At 39.9% G+C, this 16,983-nt stretch overlaps 1 protein-coding gene across 11 annotated transcripts in view; it reads left to right on the forward strand.

The window, feature by feature from the left end:
- Positions 1–16,983, forward strand: part of TACC1 (transforming acidic coiled-coil containing protein 1) — a 152,657-nt gene that overhangs the window by 18,965 nt on the left and 116,709 nt on the right. The window contains exon 1 of one of the 11 annotated variants that reach the window (XM_037812921.1): positions 5,160–6,113. The exons of 6 other annotated variants lie outside the window; for them this stretch is intronic. In XM_037812921.1, the coding sequence (XP_037668849.1) occupies positions 6,037–6,113 (77 nt within the window). In that variant the 5' untranslated portion in view covers positions 5,160–6,036. Of the gene's footprint in view, positions 1–5,159; positions 6,114–16,983 lie in introns of those variants that run through there. 4 more of the 11 variants (XM_037812913.1, XM_037812915.1, XM_037812916.1 and 1 more) reach the window with 4 other exon arrangements.

Genomic DNA, 16,983 nt, shown 5'->3' on the forward strand with positions numbered 1-16,983 from the left:
TTTATTAACTTTTCCATTTCTGCAAAGAAGGCTGTTGGAATTTTGATTATTTCATTAAACCTTTAAATTGCTTAGCATAGTATTGACATCTTAATGATATTGTCTTCCAATCCATGAGCATGGAATCACTTTACAGTTACTTAGGTCTTCTTTAATTTATTTCAGTAATGATTTGTAGTTTTCTGCATATAAATTTATTATATCCTTGGTTTAATTTATTCCCAGATATTTTATTCTTCAGTTGCCAGTGTAAATGCTATGATTTTCTTTATTTCCTTTTTGGATTTTCATTGCTGATATACAGAAACACCAATGATTTCTGTGTGTTGATCTTGTACCCTGCCACTTTGCTGAATTTAATAGCTTGAGTAACTTTTTCATAGTTTCTTCTGGATTTTCTATATATAGGATCATGATATCTGTGAATAAGGATAGTGTTCCAGTTTCCAAATACTGCCATTATGTAAAATACCAGAAATGGATGGACTTTTATAAAGGGTTTTATTTGGTTACAAATTTAAAGTTCTGCAGTCATGAAAGTGTCCAAACCAAGGCGTAAACATGAGTATACTGTCACTGGAGAAAAGTCATTGGTGTCTGGAAAACCTCTGTTAGCTCAGAAGGCACGTGGCTGGCATCTGCTTGCTTCCGGGTTATGTTTCAAAATGGCATTCTCCAAAACGTCTCTAGGCTTAACTTCTTGGGACAAACTCTGGGCTACTATCTCCAAAGCATTAGCAAAAGTCTGCTTTCAACAGCTGTCTCCAAAATGTCTCTCTAAGCTACAGCAGTACTGAGCTCCTTCTGTCTGAGCTTTTATAGGGCTCCAGTAAACTAATCAAGACCCATGCTGAAGGGGCAGGGCCACACCTCCATGGAAATAATCTAAACAAAGGTATTACTGACAATTGGGTGGGTCACATTTCCATGGAAACAACCTAATCCAAAGATTCCAACCTAATCAACACTAATATGTCTGCCACCACCAGAGTGCATTGAAGAACATGGCGTTTTGGGGGACATAATACATCCAAACCAGCACAGATGGTTTTACTTCTTCCTTTCCAATTTGGATGCCTTTTATTTCTTTTTCTTTTCTTTTCTTTTCTTTTTTTTTTCCCCTAAATGCTCTGGATAGCACTTCCAGTATAATGTTGAATGGCAATCTTGATCTTAGGGGAAAGCTTTTAGTCTCCCATTAAGTATGATGTTAGCTGTGGGTTTTTCATCTATGCCTTTTATTGTGTTAAGGAAGTTCCCTTGCATTCTTATTTTTCTGAATTTTTAAATAAAGAGTGGGTGCTGGATTTTGTCAGATGGCTTTTCTGCATCAATTGAAATGATCAAGTGTTTGTTATTTTTCTTTTCATTCTATTAATGTGGTGTATTATATTGATTTTGTTATCCCTTGTATCCCTGGGATAAATCCCACTTGATCATGGTGCATAATCTTTTCAATGTTCTGTTGGATTTGGTTTGCTAGTATTTCGTTGAGACTTGCACCTACATTCTTAAGAGGTATTAGTCTATAATTTTCTTTTCTTGTGATATCTGTATCTGGCTTTGCTATTAGGGTGATGCTGGCCTCATAGAATGAATTAGGAAGTGATCCCTCCTCTTTAATTTTTTGGAAGATGTGAGAAGGATTGGTATCAATTCTTCTTTGAATGTTTGGTAAAATTCCCCAGTGAAGCCACCAGGTTGGTCCTGCGCTTTTCTTTGTTGGGAGGTTTTTGATGACTGATTCAATCTCTTTACTTGTTACTGGTCTGTTGAGATCATCTATTTCTTCTTGAATCAGTGTAGGTAGTTTGTGTGTTTCTAAAAATTTGTCATTTTATCTAGGTTGTCTAATAGATAAAAGTTCTTTAAAGCACATAGGAATTTATCAGCCTGAACAGTTCCACTCAAACATTTAAGATGTCCCCAAACCCTTGGAAGTGTTAGGTTTAGGGCTAGCTTACATAGCACTCTTTGTCGATTAGGTAGGGCAGAGTGATTCCTGGCAGTGCTAGCAAGTAATACACTTCTTCCAGTACATGTAGTTTGACAACGAGATAATAGGGTTCATTTTTTTCTCCCCAATTTAATTTAATGACTGCAGTATTAATTAGGATTTATTTGGCTGAGTCTTAAAGAAGACCCAAAATATTAGCGGCTCAAATAATATATTAAACTATATTTAAGTTAATTTTTCTGCCACATAAAAGAAATCTGTAGGTGGGCAATCCAGGGCAGGTGTGGAGGCTCCACCTCAAGACTGAATAAGGCTGCTTGAATTCAGCTATTCCATCAACATTCCAGCTGACAGGGAAAAGAAAGTGCCAAAGAAGGGCTCAACTACCACCACCACCACCACTCTACCCCACCCCCAACCCACCCCATGATGCTTCCTGGACATAGAACTCGACACCTGCTTTCATCTCATTTCATCTCATTGGCCAAAACTTACATGATCACATCTAGGTACAAAGGAGAGTAGGAAATGTACTTTTATGCGCTTAGCTAAAATTCAGGGTTTCGTTTTTAACTAAGGGAGAAGGGAAGAACAGATAACCATGTTAGGGAATATGTGTCTCTGCCACACTCATTATTTGTTCTACTGAGAGATTACAGGCTAATTCTAATTATGTGGTGATGATCCCATTGCTCAACTCCTTTTGATCTCATGCCTTAAAATTGACTTCAGAGCCCAGAGCAAATGATTTTCAGTATTCTAAATGAATCTGTGAAGGTGGATTTGATTTTTAAAAGTAATCCAAGGTCATTTAGAACAACTGTGATGAATGGAGTAAGTGATAATGCTGGGTATTATCATTTCATAAGAACAGTTTATGGGCTTCTACTTCTGGGTATTACAGACTATGCCACATATTATGACTTCTTCTGTAGAAAATAACTGCAAAACCTGGACATAACACACAAATCAAGTACCTGAAAGAAGTAGACAGGTCCTGTTGTTGCTAGTCAGCTTGGAGGACAGATGAAAGCTAAATAAGTTTTTTGTAAGTCCCCAGTTCCTAGGCTTTTAGCCTGGGGCCAAGTACAATCCATGTAGTTAGTGGCTTTCTGATAGTGGGGGAACACATGGAAAACCCCATAATCTTTCTAGTCTGGGAAAATGAAAAAAATGAAGCCAGGAAACCACAAATGCTGATAAAAGTGAAGGAATGCCAGAAACAAAAGAGCCAAAGAAGGGATCCCAAACTCTATCTACCCAAATCTCTGATCAACCCCTGAACCACATATAAGTAAAACACACTCAAAGCAGTGCAGTTAGACAAAAGCTCTGCACCGAGACTGGAGCTGCCACCCAAAAAACAGTTTGTGGTTCAAGCCAAATAAGAAAATTACCTGCTAAAACAAAGGAAAAACAACATTCAATAGAGAAAAATAACAGAATCTGGGATCTCCATAACTTTGTGTTCATAATATCCAAAATTCAGTCCAAAATTACCTAACATATGAAGGACCAAGAAAAAAAAATTGAGAAGGGAAAAAAAAGGATGTATTCAATGGATGGAAATCTCAGCAGAGAAATGGAAGTTTCAGCAAAGTGAAACAATAAAAAAGAACCAAATGGGAAACCCTTTTGTTGTTCTTTTTCTGCTTTCAAGATTTATAGCAGTTTGACCAAGATGTATCTTGGAGTGGACTTCTTCATGTCGATTTTACTTGGTTTTTGTCTAGTATCTTGTGTCTGCACATTTCTGACTTTTGTTACATTTGAGAAGTGCCTGGTTATTATTTCTGCAAATATTTCTCCTACTCCATTCTCTCCTCTCCTTCTGTAGTCTTTTTCCTCTCTGTTCCTCAGTTTGGATATTTTTGACTGATATATTATATACTCTTTCCTTTAACATGTCCATTAGGCTGCTAAGTCCATCCAGTGAATTTTTTTATTGCAGAAATTGCACTTTTTCATTTCTATAATTTACAAAGAGTGCATTATTATCTATAAATGGGTTGTGATTCTCCTCTCCTGTCGCTCCTCCTCCCATTTTCCCTTGGAATTACTACTGAGAATATGGAACTTTCTTACTAGGAAAGGCTGAGTGTTTCTCTGGAGCTGACCATGGCTCTGACAGTTATGTTTTCATTATTGATGGCACTCTAATCACACTGACAAAGTATTCCAAAAAAAATGTGAGAGTAATTTTAACTTTTTAAAATTTTCTGCCAAGAGTCAACTTTTCTTAAGCTATTTGAAACTCTTCCCACAAAATCTCAATTCATTCTCACTACACTTTTACTAATTAATACATATTTTTTTTCCACCCCAAATATTCAGCTTGTGTATGTTTAAACGTGGCAGCATCCTGAACTCTAAGAGTGCTCTGGCTACAGTAGCATGAAGATAACGTATAACAGGAAGTCAAAACTTGATATATAAAATAGAAAAGGTAAAGAGCATCTGTTGTAAATCCAAGTCTCTATTACAAGTTTACTAATCCTTTCTGGAAAAATTAAAATGTAGTCACATCCACCTTTATTCTCCTATAGATTCCTGTCAAGAATAGTGTTAATGTTGAACATAAATCTTTGTGCTTAGGCATGTTCATTAATTTACCAAATACTCACAGTATATAAACCAGGAGACAGGCAGGCACTGTGCCAGGCAACGAGCTAGGATACAGAGATAAGAAAATGCTCCTGCTACTAAGACCTCACATTCTAGTGGAAAGAACAACAAGTGAAGAGATAATTACAAAATAAGATTAGTAGTGCCATATCAGAGGAACTAACAAGTACTACAGAGATACTGGGAAAGAAGGGGATAATGTTCATGTAGGATAAATGCATTTATCAACAATTATGAGTGTCTGCTATGTGCCAAGCAGTGCTGGGGGGAACAGTTGGAACAAAACAAATTCCTTTTCTTAATGGAACTTACACTTCAGTGGGGGAGAGAGGCAATACCAAAAAAAAAAAGTTTTATAATCAGGATGCAGGGCGGTTTCCTAGAAGAAGGGAGGTTTGAGTCGGGTCGGAAGGATGAATTGGTTAGTTAGCCAGGCAGAAAAGGGAGCATGCCAGTCTTTATTAAAATACACACACGCACACACACACACACACACACACACACTGTGGGTGGGGTGCAGGTGGTTGGGGAGCAGGGTGATGGGAGGTGGCACTGGTGTAAAAGAGCACGATAAATTCTGAAAATGGAATTCTTAGGTGGAAGATAATTCATTGAGTGTCAGAGCTGAAACGGACCTTATGGAGGTAAAGATGAACTCATTATACAGATGAAGGCCCACAGAGAACGCAGTAACTTGCCCCAGTCACCAAGATAGTTGGGAAAGAATCAGGATTAACCCAGTTTTCTGTACCACTAGCTCCAGGCCACTCATTGCCCCTCACATAAGTGGTCTGGGGAGGTCGCGGCCCTTGGAAAGGCAGCCCTGCTCTCCCGATCCGTCACACACCACCCCCTACTGGTACTTCTCTGGAAAGCTGCCCCACGCGTCCTCTTACCTTAGATTCCCTTCTAGCCTCCGGCAGTGGCTCTCAAGACACCTGCCCGCAGCCCCAGCGCCGCGGGATCGCCTCGGACCGCCCCCGACTGTCTGGGACCGAGCGGGCAGAGAAAGCGACGCCTTCCCGGTGCGCGGGGATCCGGGGGCGCCCGCAAGGCTCCCGCCGGCTCCACCTGCTGTGCTCCGCGACCGAGGGGCTCCCTTGCTGGGAGATAGGGCGCCTGTTGCCCTGGGCCCTCCGACAGCCCCCGCAGCGCCCCCGTTGTGACCTGGGCGCTCAGCATCTCCTCGCGGTGCCCCGCGCGGAGTGACCCGGGCCGCAGCCCAGGCCGAGCCCTGCAATTGGCGGAGAAGTTGGCCGAGTCTCAAGCAACCTCCCTTCCCCGGCTTCGCCGGCGGTCGGGACCCTAAGGCACGGCCCCACCACCACCCCCGCCCGCCCCTCAGCCCCACCCTTCCTCCCCCGCGCCGCCGCCTCCTCTCCGCCCTGCGGGTCCGGGTCGAGCCGGCGCGCGCGAGAGCACGGCGGGGCAGCCAGGGCGCCGAGTTCGGAGCGATGGGAGGCGCCCACTCTCAGACCCCGAGGGCCCGGGAACCGGCCGGGGAGACGCCACAGAGACCCAGAGACACCGCGTGAGTCCCAGAGCCCTCTCCGGAGGCCGCCGTTTGGGGGTTTGCGTGCCAGCCCGGAATGGAAGCGCCCGGCGCTTACCCCAGAAGGGCTGAGACCGTGGGTTCCCGCTCGCGGCAGCGGAGGCGCGAGGGCTCCGGGTTTGGCCTGGTGGGAAATCCCGCCCCGAGCTTCGCCCTGCAGGGCTCTGGTAGGGCCGGGCCGGGGGGCGCCCCGCTCGGACCCCACTGCGACAAAATAGAGCCCAGGCGGGACTGTGGTCCTGCTGGTGTCCCAGGCGGGAAAAGGGAACCCCGAGTTTTTCCGGACTTGTCCAAGCGGGAAAACGCACGTGTCTTAAAGGTCTCTGAAACATACACCAGGCAAAGCTATTTGCGGGGAGGTGTAGGTATTAGAAAGCGATTCGAATCTCAAAAGATAACTCGGCTCGGGTTGGCCTTGGGGATCCAGGATTTTTGATGCATTGCTTGCTGCTTACAAGAACTCCCTCCCTTGTTTGCTCCAAGGGCTTCATGATGATCTCAGAAAAAGGGCTGTATTGTAGCAGCAGCAATTACTCTTTTGTTCTGGGGCAGCAACAATTGGGGACACCAAGTACTGTAATGCAAGCTGTGAAGGGAAATTATTAGAGAACGTCACGTAGAGCAAGTCCGACGGTTTGAAAGATGGCCAGGCTTATTAACAGAGAGAGGATGAGACAGTTTTAAATGTTTAATTTTAATTATTTTAGAGTGTTTGTGTTTCCTGGGGGTGAGATAATGCCAAGGAATCCACACTCCTTATTTCAATCCAGCCACTGTCAAAGCTATTTAGTTTGAGAAAGATACATTTAGCCATCACCTACACGCAGCCCTAGGCTATGGAAGGACATTTTGATCATCTCTTGTCGCAAAGTAACTTTCTCAATATCCACATGCTAGTCGAGCTGCCTGATGTTTACATATGATCACTAATCTAAACTTAGTTCAGGCAGCTTATTGATAAAAATAGCTGAGATTTATTGAGCACTTGGGGGGGAAGCACTGTTGTCTAAACACTCTGCATGTTATTTAATCCCGGAGAACACTGAGTTAGTTTCTTTTATTGTCTGATTTTACTGGCTGGGAAACTGAAGCACAGAGAGATTAAGTAACTTGACCCAAGGTCACACAGTTGGGAAAATGGCGAAACCTGCGTTATTCTAACTCCAAAGCTCATGCTGCAGCTGCCTCCCACGGGTTAGTACTATCCTGGGAAGCAATCAAACTTATTTTCCCAGTTGACAGAACACACCCCCTTTTTCCTGTAATTCTCCCTGGGTTAGGGAGAAGTCCACATTAGCAGTGCTTATAACTAATAGGAGGAAATCGCCAAAGTTGATTTAAATTTTAAAGGCAAACATAAGAGGCAGCATAACACTGAGATGAGACGAGTTTTGGAAGCAGATAACCCTGGGTTCACTTCTAGGCTCTGCTTCTTAACAGCTTTAGATCTTAAACTTAAACTCTGTTTTCTCATTTGTAAAACTCAGTTTTCTCATTTGTAAAACAAGAATAATAATAATACCTACTTCATAGGCTGTTCTGAGGAAGTCATAGGATCTTGTATATATGAATAACAAGTTATAGTTTTCTCTCTGAGCAATATATTATTTTAGCCAAGGACAAAAGATGGTTATATTTTAACCTTTGGAATGGGTGGCAGACTTTACTGTGTAACTTGAAAGTAAATATTGGGATTACTCACTGATAGTATACTGAAGAAATAACTCTGTGCTTTCTGAGTAGAGTTCAGTGAGGAATTTGTTAAATTACCCAGTGGCTTGGCAATAGGTAGAGAATCCTCTCTCTCTCTCCAGTAGGTTTTGCATGTATGTTCAGTATTTAGCAAAGCTTGCCTAAAAATGATCAACATAAAAGCCCATCTTGTCTTCACCTGGGAGTCAAATTGGGAGATACCCTTCCCCACCCAAGTGAATACACAAAGAGGCACATAAACAGGAGTAGATAGTGTTGAGATTATCGGTTCAGAGTGCTCAGGCTCTGCTTAATGAGTGAACGCCTGAAAATCACCTGACCTGCACCAAGCAAAAAACTCTTTTAGAAATGTGAGAGTCCACAGTGTGATATACATAAAAGCAGAAAGTATGTTTTATCCAATCCTGCCTTGTTTGGATGCACAAGCCGCATGTCTCTCCAGGGATCAAGAAAGTGGGGGATTCATTATTGTCATGGACTGCAGATTTCCTGCTGGACATATGGCTGTTGGGATAACACTGACCTGAAGGAAGTTCCACTCAGCCGTGAAATTTTTCAAAATCTATTGTTCTTTTTAAAAAATAAAAAAATACATGAAAAATCACTTGAGCAATGCATTAATTCTGGCATTTTGTCTTTTAAGGGAGAAATGTTTCAGAATATTCACAACTTGCATTTCAGAATAATTTAATCAGGTATTAAAAGTAACAGAAAATATCTAGAATAAGCAAATTTCCTAGAGACCGAAGGTAGGTTAGAGGTTACCAGGGGCTGGGGGGAGAGGGAGTGGAAAGGAGGAGTTATTGCTTAATGGGTACAGAGTTTCTTTTTGGGGTGATGAAAAGGTTTCAGTAATGAATAGTGGTGATGGTAGCACAACATGGTAAATGAAACTAATGCCACTGAATTGCACTCTTTAAAATGGTTAAAATGCCAAGGTTTTTGTTATATGTGTTACCACAATTTAAAAAAAAAAATTGAAACTAAAAAAAAGAAACCAGATAAATATCTTCATCTAGAGCTCTGTTGTGAAATATAAATAATGATACAAGTACATGAAAAGAAATGTCTGATTTCAAGATAAAACTCACTATTATTCAAAATTGAAGCTTTCTGCCTTCCCCAAACCCAAGGAAACAAATGAGCTGGCTTTGATAAAGGGTAGGAGAAATTTCACTTCCCTTATTCAGGGAAGCTGCACAATATGGTGATTAAGAGCAGAAGCTGTGGAATCAGGCAGATGTGGGTTTGAATTCCAGCTGGATGGCTTACTAGCTGAGGTCAGGAGCTTTGGAAGATAGTCATTTAGCTCTTAAGTTGAGCAAATTTCTACATCTTTAAAATGGTAATAATCATACCTATTTTTTGAAGTGATGTATATTATTAGCACAGGGTCTGGCACTTAGTAAGTGCTCAAAAATTGAACAAGTTATTTTTAATACATTTACAGGCATGTGTATTTAAAACCCAGACACTATGCTAGGCTCTTTGGATATATATACATGAGTAAGGCAGGAGCTCATCTGATGGAAAGTTTGACTTGTGTGCTAATTCACCAAGGCCTCTTAGACAGACAAGGCAATAACTTTTTAGAGTCAAATTTTTCCTTAGTTAATTTCCATTTCCCAAAAGTGCTGTCAAGAGGATGGAAATGCATTTGGGGATATGATAGTTTGATGAAATATTTGAAATCACAGATTACCTAGTTAGTTATTTTTGGCAATGTGACCAAGGTAGATTTTCTAAGGGTAGTAAATAATTTGTTAGATTTAAAGAATAATATAAGGCAGAACCTATGTTTCATTAGGGAATATGGTGTGTAACTAATTCATCGTGTGCTTATTTAGCTTGTCTGCCTGAAATGCAAGATGTGCACCTGTTTTCAATTCTTATTAAATTTCTAGACCAATCTTTTTTTTGCATTTGGAATATAATATAATGGAATAGGGTCAGCGGCAGAGTCAGGAAGAGTTTCTGAAGTCTTGAGTGTTTTTACCATGCACATATTGAGTATGTGAATTAGATGAAGGTTACACAATGTTCTAGCAATCTACAAAGTGAACATCTGAGCTGATGTGCCCCTTGATGGACAAGTCACTGTGGGACAGATGTCACTGACATAAAGACTTTGAAGTTTTAGACACATGAATACATGGCTTAAAATATATAAACCTGAGGAGCAACATTGCTGAAATCTATTGCTTTCAAAATCAGTTCTGTTCCCCACCTTCTCCCAGTTGTTATAAAAAGGCATTTAAGATTCTGTTTTCTATAGAAGTTTTTTATAATGTCAATGTAAAATGTCTTAGTGTACAACTAAATATTAAAGAAAGATTTGAAGGAACTTTGTGAAAAAGACACAGAGAAACCAGCTTTATGAAGAAAAGTTAACAGTTTTTATATTTAACCTGGAGGAGGGATCTGAGAGATGTGGAAATATATAATTTTTAGCAAGTGGGTGTTGGCTGGCTGCTCTCCATCTCCAGTGAAGCCAATCCAAAGGAAATGGTTTGAATTGCATGACAGGGGAATTGTTTAGATAGTACAACTTCTAGACTGTGAAGGTAGTTGAAACAGTAAGAAGAGTTCATAAGGGAAGGATCCCTCTCTGCCAAGTCATTAAAAAGTAGGATTGTGTCATGGATTGAATCGCCCCGACAAAGACTTGTTCAAGTCCTAACCCTCGTTCCTGTGGCTGTGAACCCATTTATAAAAAGGGTCTTTTAAGATGTTATTAATTAAGGTGAGCCCAAACTGAATCAAGGGGGGCCTTAATTCAATATGACTGGAGCCCTTATAAGCAAAGGAAAATTGACAGAGGAGTCAGTGGGAGACAGAAGGAGACGTGCGGCCATGTGACTGAGACAGAGACTGAGTTTTGGGGCCAGCAAGCCACCACGGGAATGCTGCAGACTTCAGAGAAAGCCTGGCCTGTCAACACCTTGATTTTGGACTTCAAGCCTCCAAAACTGTGAGAGAGGAAATTCCTGTGTTTTAAGCCAACCAATCTGTGGTCCTTTGTTGTAGCAGCTGTGGCAAACTAAGACAGATACTCCATCTAGGTAGATACTCTAAGCGAGGTCAGGTAGAGCTTTACATCACAATCTCATCCCTTTTTTAGCTTCCGTGGCCAATTGTGCTCCTCCTCCTAACTCCACCCCACAGCTTCTCCCAGCTGGAACAAGTTTCAGTATTAAAAATCAAGAAGAGAGGGAGCGAGAGAAAGACACAGCTGCTGCTGTCCCAGCTAGGGAAGTGGATTAGCTGAAGTCTGAGTTGGCCGGTAGCCAGAGTGGACCATAGGGGTTCATGAATTTGTTAACCTATGGTCAGGAAATGAACCAGTGCCAGCCTGCTTGGCCATACAACATGGAGGTGCATGTTCTGAGGAGGCTCACTCTGGCTGTACTGGGCACCTTTTTTTGTTTTTTTAAACCATTCTCTGTCCCTCTCTCTTTTTCCAGATTTTTCTCTTTGACTAATGATAGCCAGCCTTGCATAAGAGGATGCTAGATTGCCTTTAGGAGGGAATGTGCTGCCTCAGAAACTCCCCTTCTTTACCCTCTTCCTTACCCCACCCAAACCTCTACCAGAATTTTTCACCCCAAGATATTTACTGAGAATCTGTGGTGAGACAGACATTCAGGCACCAAGTATCTAAAGAGGATCAACACATGGGCAGGAGTCCCCGTCTTCATCCCAGTGTCTGGGAGGCAGGGTTGGAGAGCCTGAGAGATGAGATCATCAGGCAACAAAAAGCCCACCAGTTCTCAGAGAGACTGGGCTTGAGGGAGTCTTGAAGGAATTGTGTTTGTCAGGTGAAGGATGTGATGGTTAGGTTCATGTGTCAACTTGGCCAGGTGATGGTGTCCAAATGTCTGGTCAAGCAAGTCCTGGCCTAACTATTGCTGCAAGGACATTTGTGGCTGGTTAATAAACCAGAAGGCTGGTTTATTAAATCATCAGTCAAATGGCTGCAGCTGTGACTGATGACATCAACGAAGGGAGTGTCTTCCGCAATGAGAGAATTCAATCAGCTAGATTTAATCTAATCAGTTGAAGACTTTTAAGCGAGACAGATAGAGGACCTTCACTTCTTCAGCTAACCAATGAAGCATTTCCTGAGGAGTTCGTCGAAGTTGCCAGTTCGCTGCCTGAGGAGTTCATTGAACATCTTCATTGGAGTTGCCAGTTTGCTGCTTGCCCTATGGAATTTGGTCTCATGCATACCCACAGTTGCATGAGACACTTTTATAAAATCTTATATTCATAGATATCTCTTGTTGATTCTGTTTCCCTAGAGAACCCTAATTAATACAAAGGGGGTCATGGAAGGGCAGTCCAGGTAAGAGAAGGCATGTGCAAAGGCTCTGTGCTGTCAGGGCCCTGGCATATCTGGGGAATGGGGAGGACTTGGTTGTAGCAGGTGAGTGGGGTGAATGTGGAACGGACTGGAGGGGGTGACAAACAGTGAGGCTGGAGAGGTGGTTGAGGGCTGGGTGGTAAGGCCGTTGTGGCCGTGTTGGATTCTAGACTTAATTCCAGGAGCCTTAGATAGAGGTTTTCAGCTGAGGTGCTATACAAGCTACCGTGGCAGCCATGGAGTGAAGAGGGGAAAAGTATTCTCACAGAGGAGCGCAACCAAATGATGAGTTTCTAGCACCTCATTATGCGCCCCCAGGCAGCACATCCAGTGGGTTAGTTTCCTTGTCCAACCCCTTACTGTGACTTAATTTTTACTGATTAGTGGTTTTAGTAGCATGTATAAACTTTGTTTAATTTTTCCGATATTCCAAGTTTTCTATAACAAATTTACATTCCTTTGATAATCAGAAAGTACATCTTAAAAAATACTATCTGAAATCTGCAAAGAAAATAACCCACCCATAATGTCATCACCAAGAAATGACCGTTAACATGTCTGTATATTTTATTACAGCCTCTTTTTTCCAGCAAATATATTTTTCATAATGCAATTATTATTTTTTCTGTTTTTAAAACTTTGTATTATTGTCATATATATCTAATTAATATTTTCCCAATTTAACCACTTTCAAGTGTACAATTTAGTAGTATTAATTACATTCACCACATTGTGCTATCACCAATATCCATTACTCCAACTTTTTCATATCACCTGAAACAGAAATTCTGTACCCATTAAGCAATAATTCCCTCTTACCCCCTCTTCCCACACAGCCCCCCCAGCCCCTGGTAACCTATAAACTACAATCTGTCTCTATGAATTTTGCTTCTTCTAGATGTTTTCTGTATGCAAGATCATACAATAATTGTCTTTTATTATCTGGCTTATTTCACTCAACATGGTATCTTCAAGGTTCATCCATGTCGTAGTAAGCATGAGAACTTCATTCCTTTGTATAGCTGAATAATATTCCATTGTGTATATAAATCATATTTCATTTATCTGTTCATCTGTTGATGGACATTTGGATTGCTTCCACCTTTTGGCTATTGTGAATAATGCTCCTGTAAACATTGGTGTACAAATATTTGTTCAAGTCCCTGCTTTCGATTCTTTCATGTATATACCAAAAAGTAGAATTGCCAGGTCACGTGGTAATTCTATTTTCAACTTTCTGAGGAACTCCCAAATTAATTTCCACAGTGACTGCACCATTTTACAATGTCACCAGCAATGTATAAGGGTTCCTATTTCTCCATATCCTGTTTTTTAAATAATAGCCATCCTAGTGGGTGTGAAGTGCCATCTCATTGTGGTTTTGATTTGCATTTCCCTGGTGATCAATAATGTTGAGCTTCTTTTCATGTGCATATTAGACTGTTTGTGTATCTTCTTTGGAGAAATGTCTATTCAAGTCCTTTACCCTTTAAAAATTGGGTTAATTGTCTTTTTGTTGTTGAGTTGTAGCAGTTCTAAGAAATCACTACAAAATCCAAGTTTATGCCCTTTATCATGTTGAGGAAATCTCCTTCTATTCTTATTTTTCTGAGTGTTTTTATCATTAAAGGGTGTTGGATTTTGTCAAATGCTTTTTCTGCATCAATTGAGATAATCATATGCTTTTTTTCCCTTCATTTTGTTAATGTGGTTTATTACATTGATTGATTTCCTTATGTTGAACCACTCTTGCATTACTGGAATAAATCCTGCTTGGTCATGGTGGATAATTTTTTAATGTGCTGTTGGACTCAGTTTGCTAGTGTTTTATTGAGAATTTTTGCATCTGTAGTCATAATGGAAATTAGTCTGTAGTTTTATTTTCTTGCTATGTCTTTATCTGGCTTTGGTGTTAGGGTAATGTTGGCCACATACAATGGGTTAGAAAGAATTCCCTCTTCAGTTTTTTTGGAAACGTTTGAGAAGGATTTATGTTAATTCTTCTTTGAATGTTTGGTAAAATTTACCAATGAAGCTGGCTGGTCCTGGGCTTTTCTTTTGTTGGGAGGTTTTTGATTACTGATTCTGTCTCTACTTATAATTTGTCTGTTGAGCTCTTCTTTTTCTACTTGAGTCTAAGTATGTTATGTGTTTCTAGATAATTTCCCATTTTATCTACTTATCTAATTTGTTGGCATGCAGTTGTTCCCAGTATTCTCTTATAATCCTTTTATTTTTTTTTTTTTTCTTATAATCCTTTTAATTTCTGCAAGATCTCTGGGAATGTCTACCCTTTCATTTTGGATTTGCTTCTCTCTCTCTCTCCCATCAGTCTAGCTAAAGGTGTGTCAATTTTGTTGATTTTTTCAAGGAACCAACTTTGGTTTCATTGATTCTTTTGATTATTTTCCTATTCTCTATTTCATTTATTTTCATTCCAGTCTTTATATTTTTCTCTTCCACAAACTTTAGATATAGTTTGCTCTCTTCTCCTAGTTCTTCTAGATGTGAAATTAGATTAATGATCTGATATTTTTCAATATAGGCATTTCTAGCTATAAATTTCCCTCTGAGCACTGCCTTCACTGCATCTATAAGTTTTTGTATGTTGCGGTTTTGTTTTCATTTGTTTCAAGCTATTTCCTAATTTCCCTTGTGATCTTTTTCTTTGACCCATTGATCTTTTTAGAGCATATTGTTAAATTTCCACATATTTGTGAAATTTCCGGTTTTCCTTCTGTTACTGATTTCTAGCTTCATTCCTTTGTGGTCAGAGAAGATGCTTTGAATAATTTCAATCTTTTTAAATCTGAGATTTGCTTTTTGAGCTAAGTGTGGTCTATCCTGGAGAATGATCCATGTGAACTTGAGAAGAATATATATTCTGCTGTTGTTGGGTGTAGTGTTCTGTATATATCCGTTAGGTCTAGTTCATTCATAGTATTGTTCAAGTTCTCTGTTTCCCTACTGATCTGACTAGAGGTTCTATCCATTAATGAAAGTGGTGGATTAGAGTCTCCAACTATTAAGAATTGTCTGTTTCTCCCTTCAGTTTTGTCAGTGTTTGCCTCATGTATTTTGGGGCTCTGTGATTAGGTACATATATGTTTATAATTGTTATATCTGCTTGGTGAATTAGCCATTTTACTAATACATAGTGTCCTTATTTGACCCTTGTAACAGCTTTTGATTTAAAGTCTATTTTGTCCTATGTTAGCATAGGCACCCCAGCTCTCTTGTGCTTACTATTTGCATGAAATATATTTTTTTCCATCCCTTCCCTTTCAAACAACTTGGATATTTGGGTCTAAGATGAGTCTGTTATAAACACATATTGTTGGGTAATGCTTTTTCACCCGTTCTGCCAATCTGTCTTTGTTGAAGAATTTAATTCATTAATGTTCAGAGTAATTACTAAGGAAGGACTTACTTCAGCCTTTTTGTCCTTTGTTTCTTGTATGTCTTATACCTTTTTTGTCCCTCATGTCATTCATTGCAGCCTTTTGGGTATAGTTGATTGTGGATATATTATGTCCCCCAAAAGCCATGTTATTTAATGCAATCTTGTGATACTTTTGATTAAATTATTTCCTTGGAGGTATGGACCATCCACCCACTCAGGGTGGGGCTTGATTAGTTCACTGGAGTATTTAAAAGGGCCAAGAGCTGACACAGACCCAGATGCTTTCTGATGCTTGGAGATGCTAAGAGATGTGGACAGAAGAACATTTGAAGATGATAAACTAAGAGGTGAAGCCCAAAGTTTGCCCTGGAGAAGCTAGGAGAGATCCAGAGACATTTTGGGGAAAGCTATTTTGAAACGCAACCTGGGAGCAAAGGAACAGCAGACGCCAGCCCTGTGCCTTCCCAGCTGGTAGAGGTGTTCCAGACACAATCAGCCATTCTTCAGTGATGGTATCGTCTTGCTGATGCCTTAGTCTGGACTCTTCTATGGCCTTAGAACTGTGACTTTGTAACCTAATAAATCCCCTTTATAAATCCAAACTATTTCTGGTATTTTGCGTAACAGCAGCACTAGCAAACTGGAACATTGATCTTTTGTAGTGAAACAGATTGATTCCCTTTTCAATTCCATTTCTGTATATACATTATAGACTTTCTTTGTGGTTCCCATGGAGTTTGTATTTAACATCCTAAATCTATAGCCAACCAGTGTAAATTACCAACTTAACTTCTGTAGCATATATAGTTTCTGCTCCTATACTCCCTGGGCCCCCAATATGTTGTTTTTGTCATGCATTGCATTTTTTTTTTTTATAGTTAATAGTACAATTTTAATATTCTTTCAATTGTAACAATTAAATAAAACATAAAGAGTAACTTGATCAAATCTGTGGTTTTGAAAGATAACTCTGCTGGCAGAGTACATTTAATATTTACAAAATAGAGCATAAAATTATTACATAGGCTGACTGACATTTTACTGCAAAATATTAACAATAGGGGTATATAGGAATACTGTAATTTTTGTATGATTCTTCTGTAAACTTACAACTTCTCTAATTAAAAATAAATAAATAAAACATTATAATAGGTCAAATGAAAGATAAAATATCTGAACTAAGTCAGCAGCAGTATAGTTAGAAAGGATTAAATTAATATAATAGCAACAATAGTACTTTCTGATCAATGCCATGGGTTTGGGGTTGGGGAAAAGAACATAAGAAGAGAGTGATAACCAAGTCTAAGCCTAGGTGACTAGATGAATCTTGAAGCTGTTAACCAGAATAAGAAATACCTTTTAAAGGAATT

The sequence above is a fragment of the Choloepus didactylus genome, chromosome 20, assembly GCF_015220235.1.
Source record: "Choloepus didactylus isolate mChoDid1 chromosome 20, mChoDid1.pri, whole genome shotgun sequence".
Classification (NCBI taxonomy): Eukaryota; Metazoa; Chordata; class Mammalia; order Pilosa; family Megalonychidae; genus Choloepus; species Choloepus didactylus.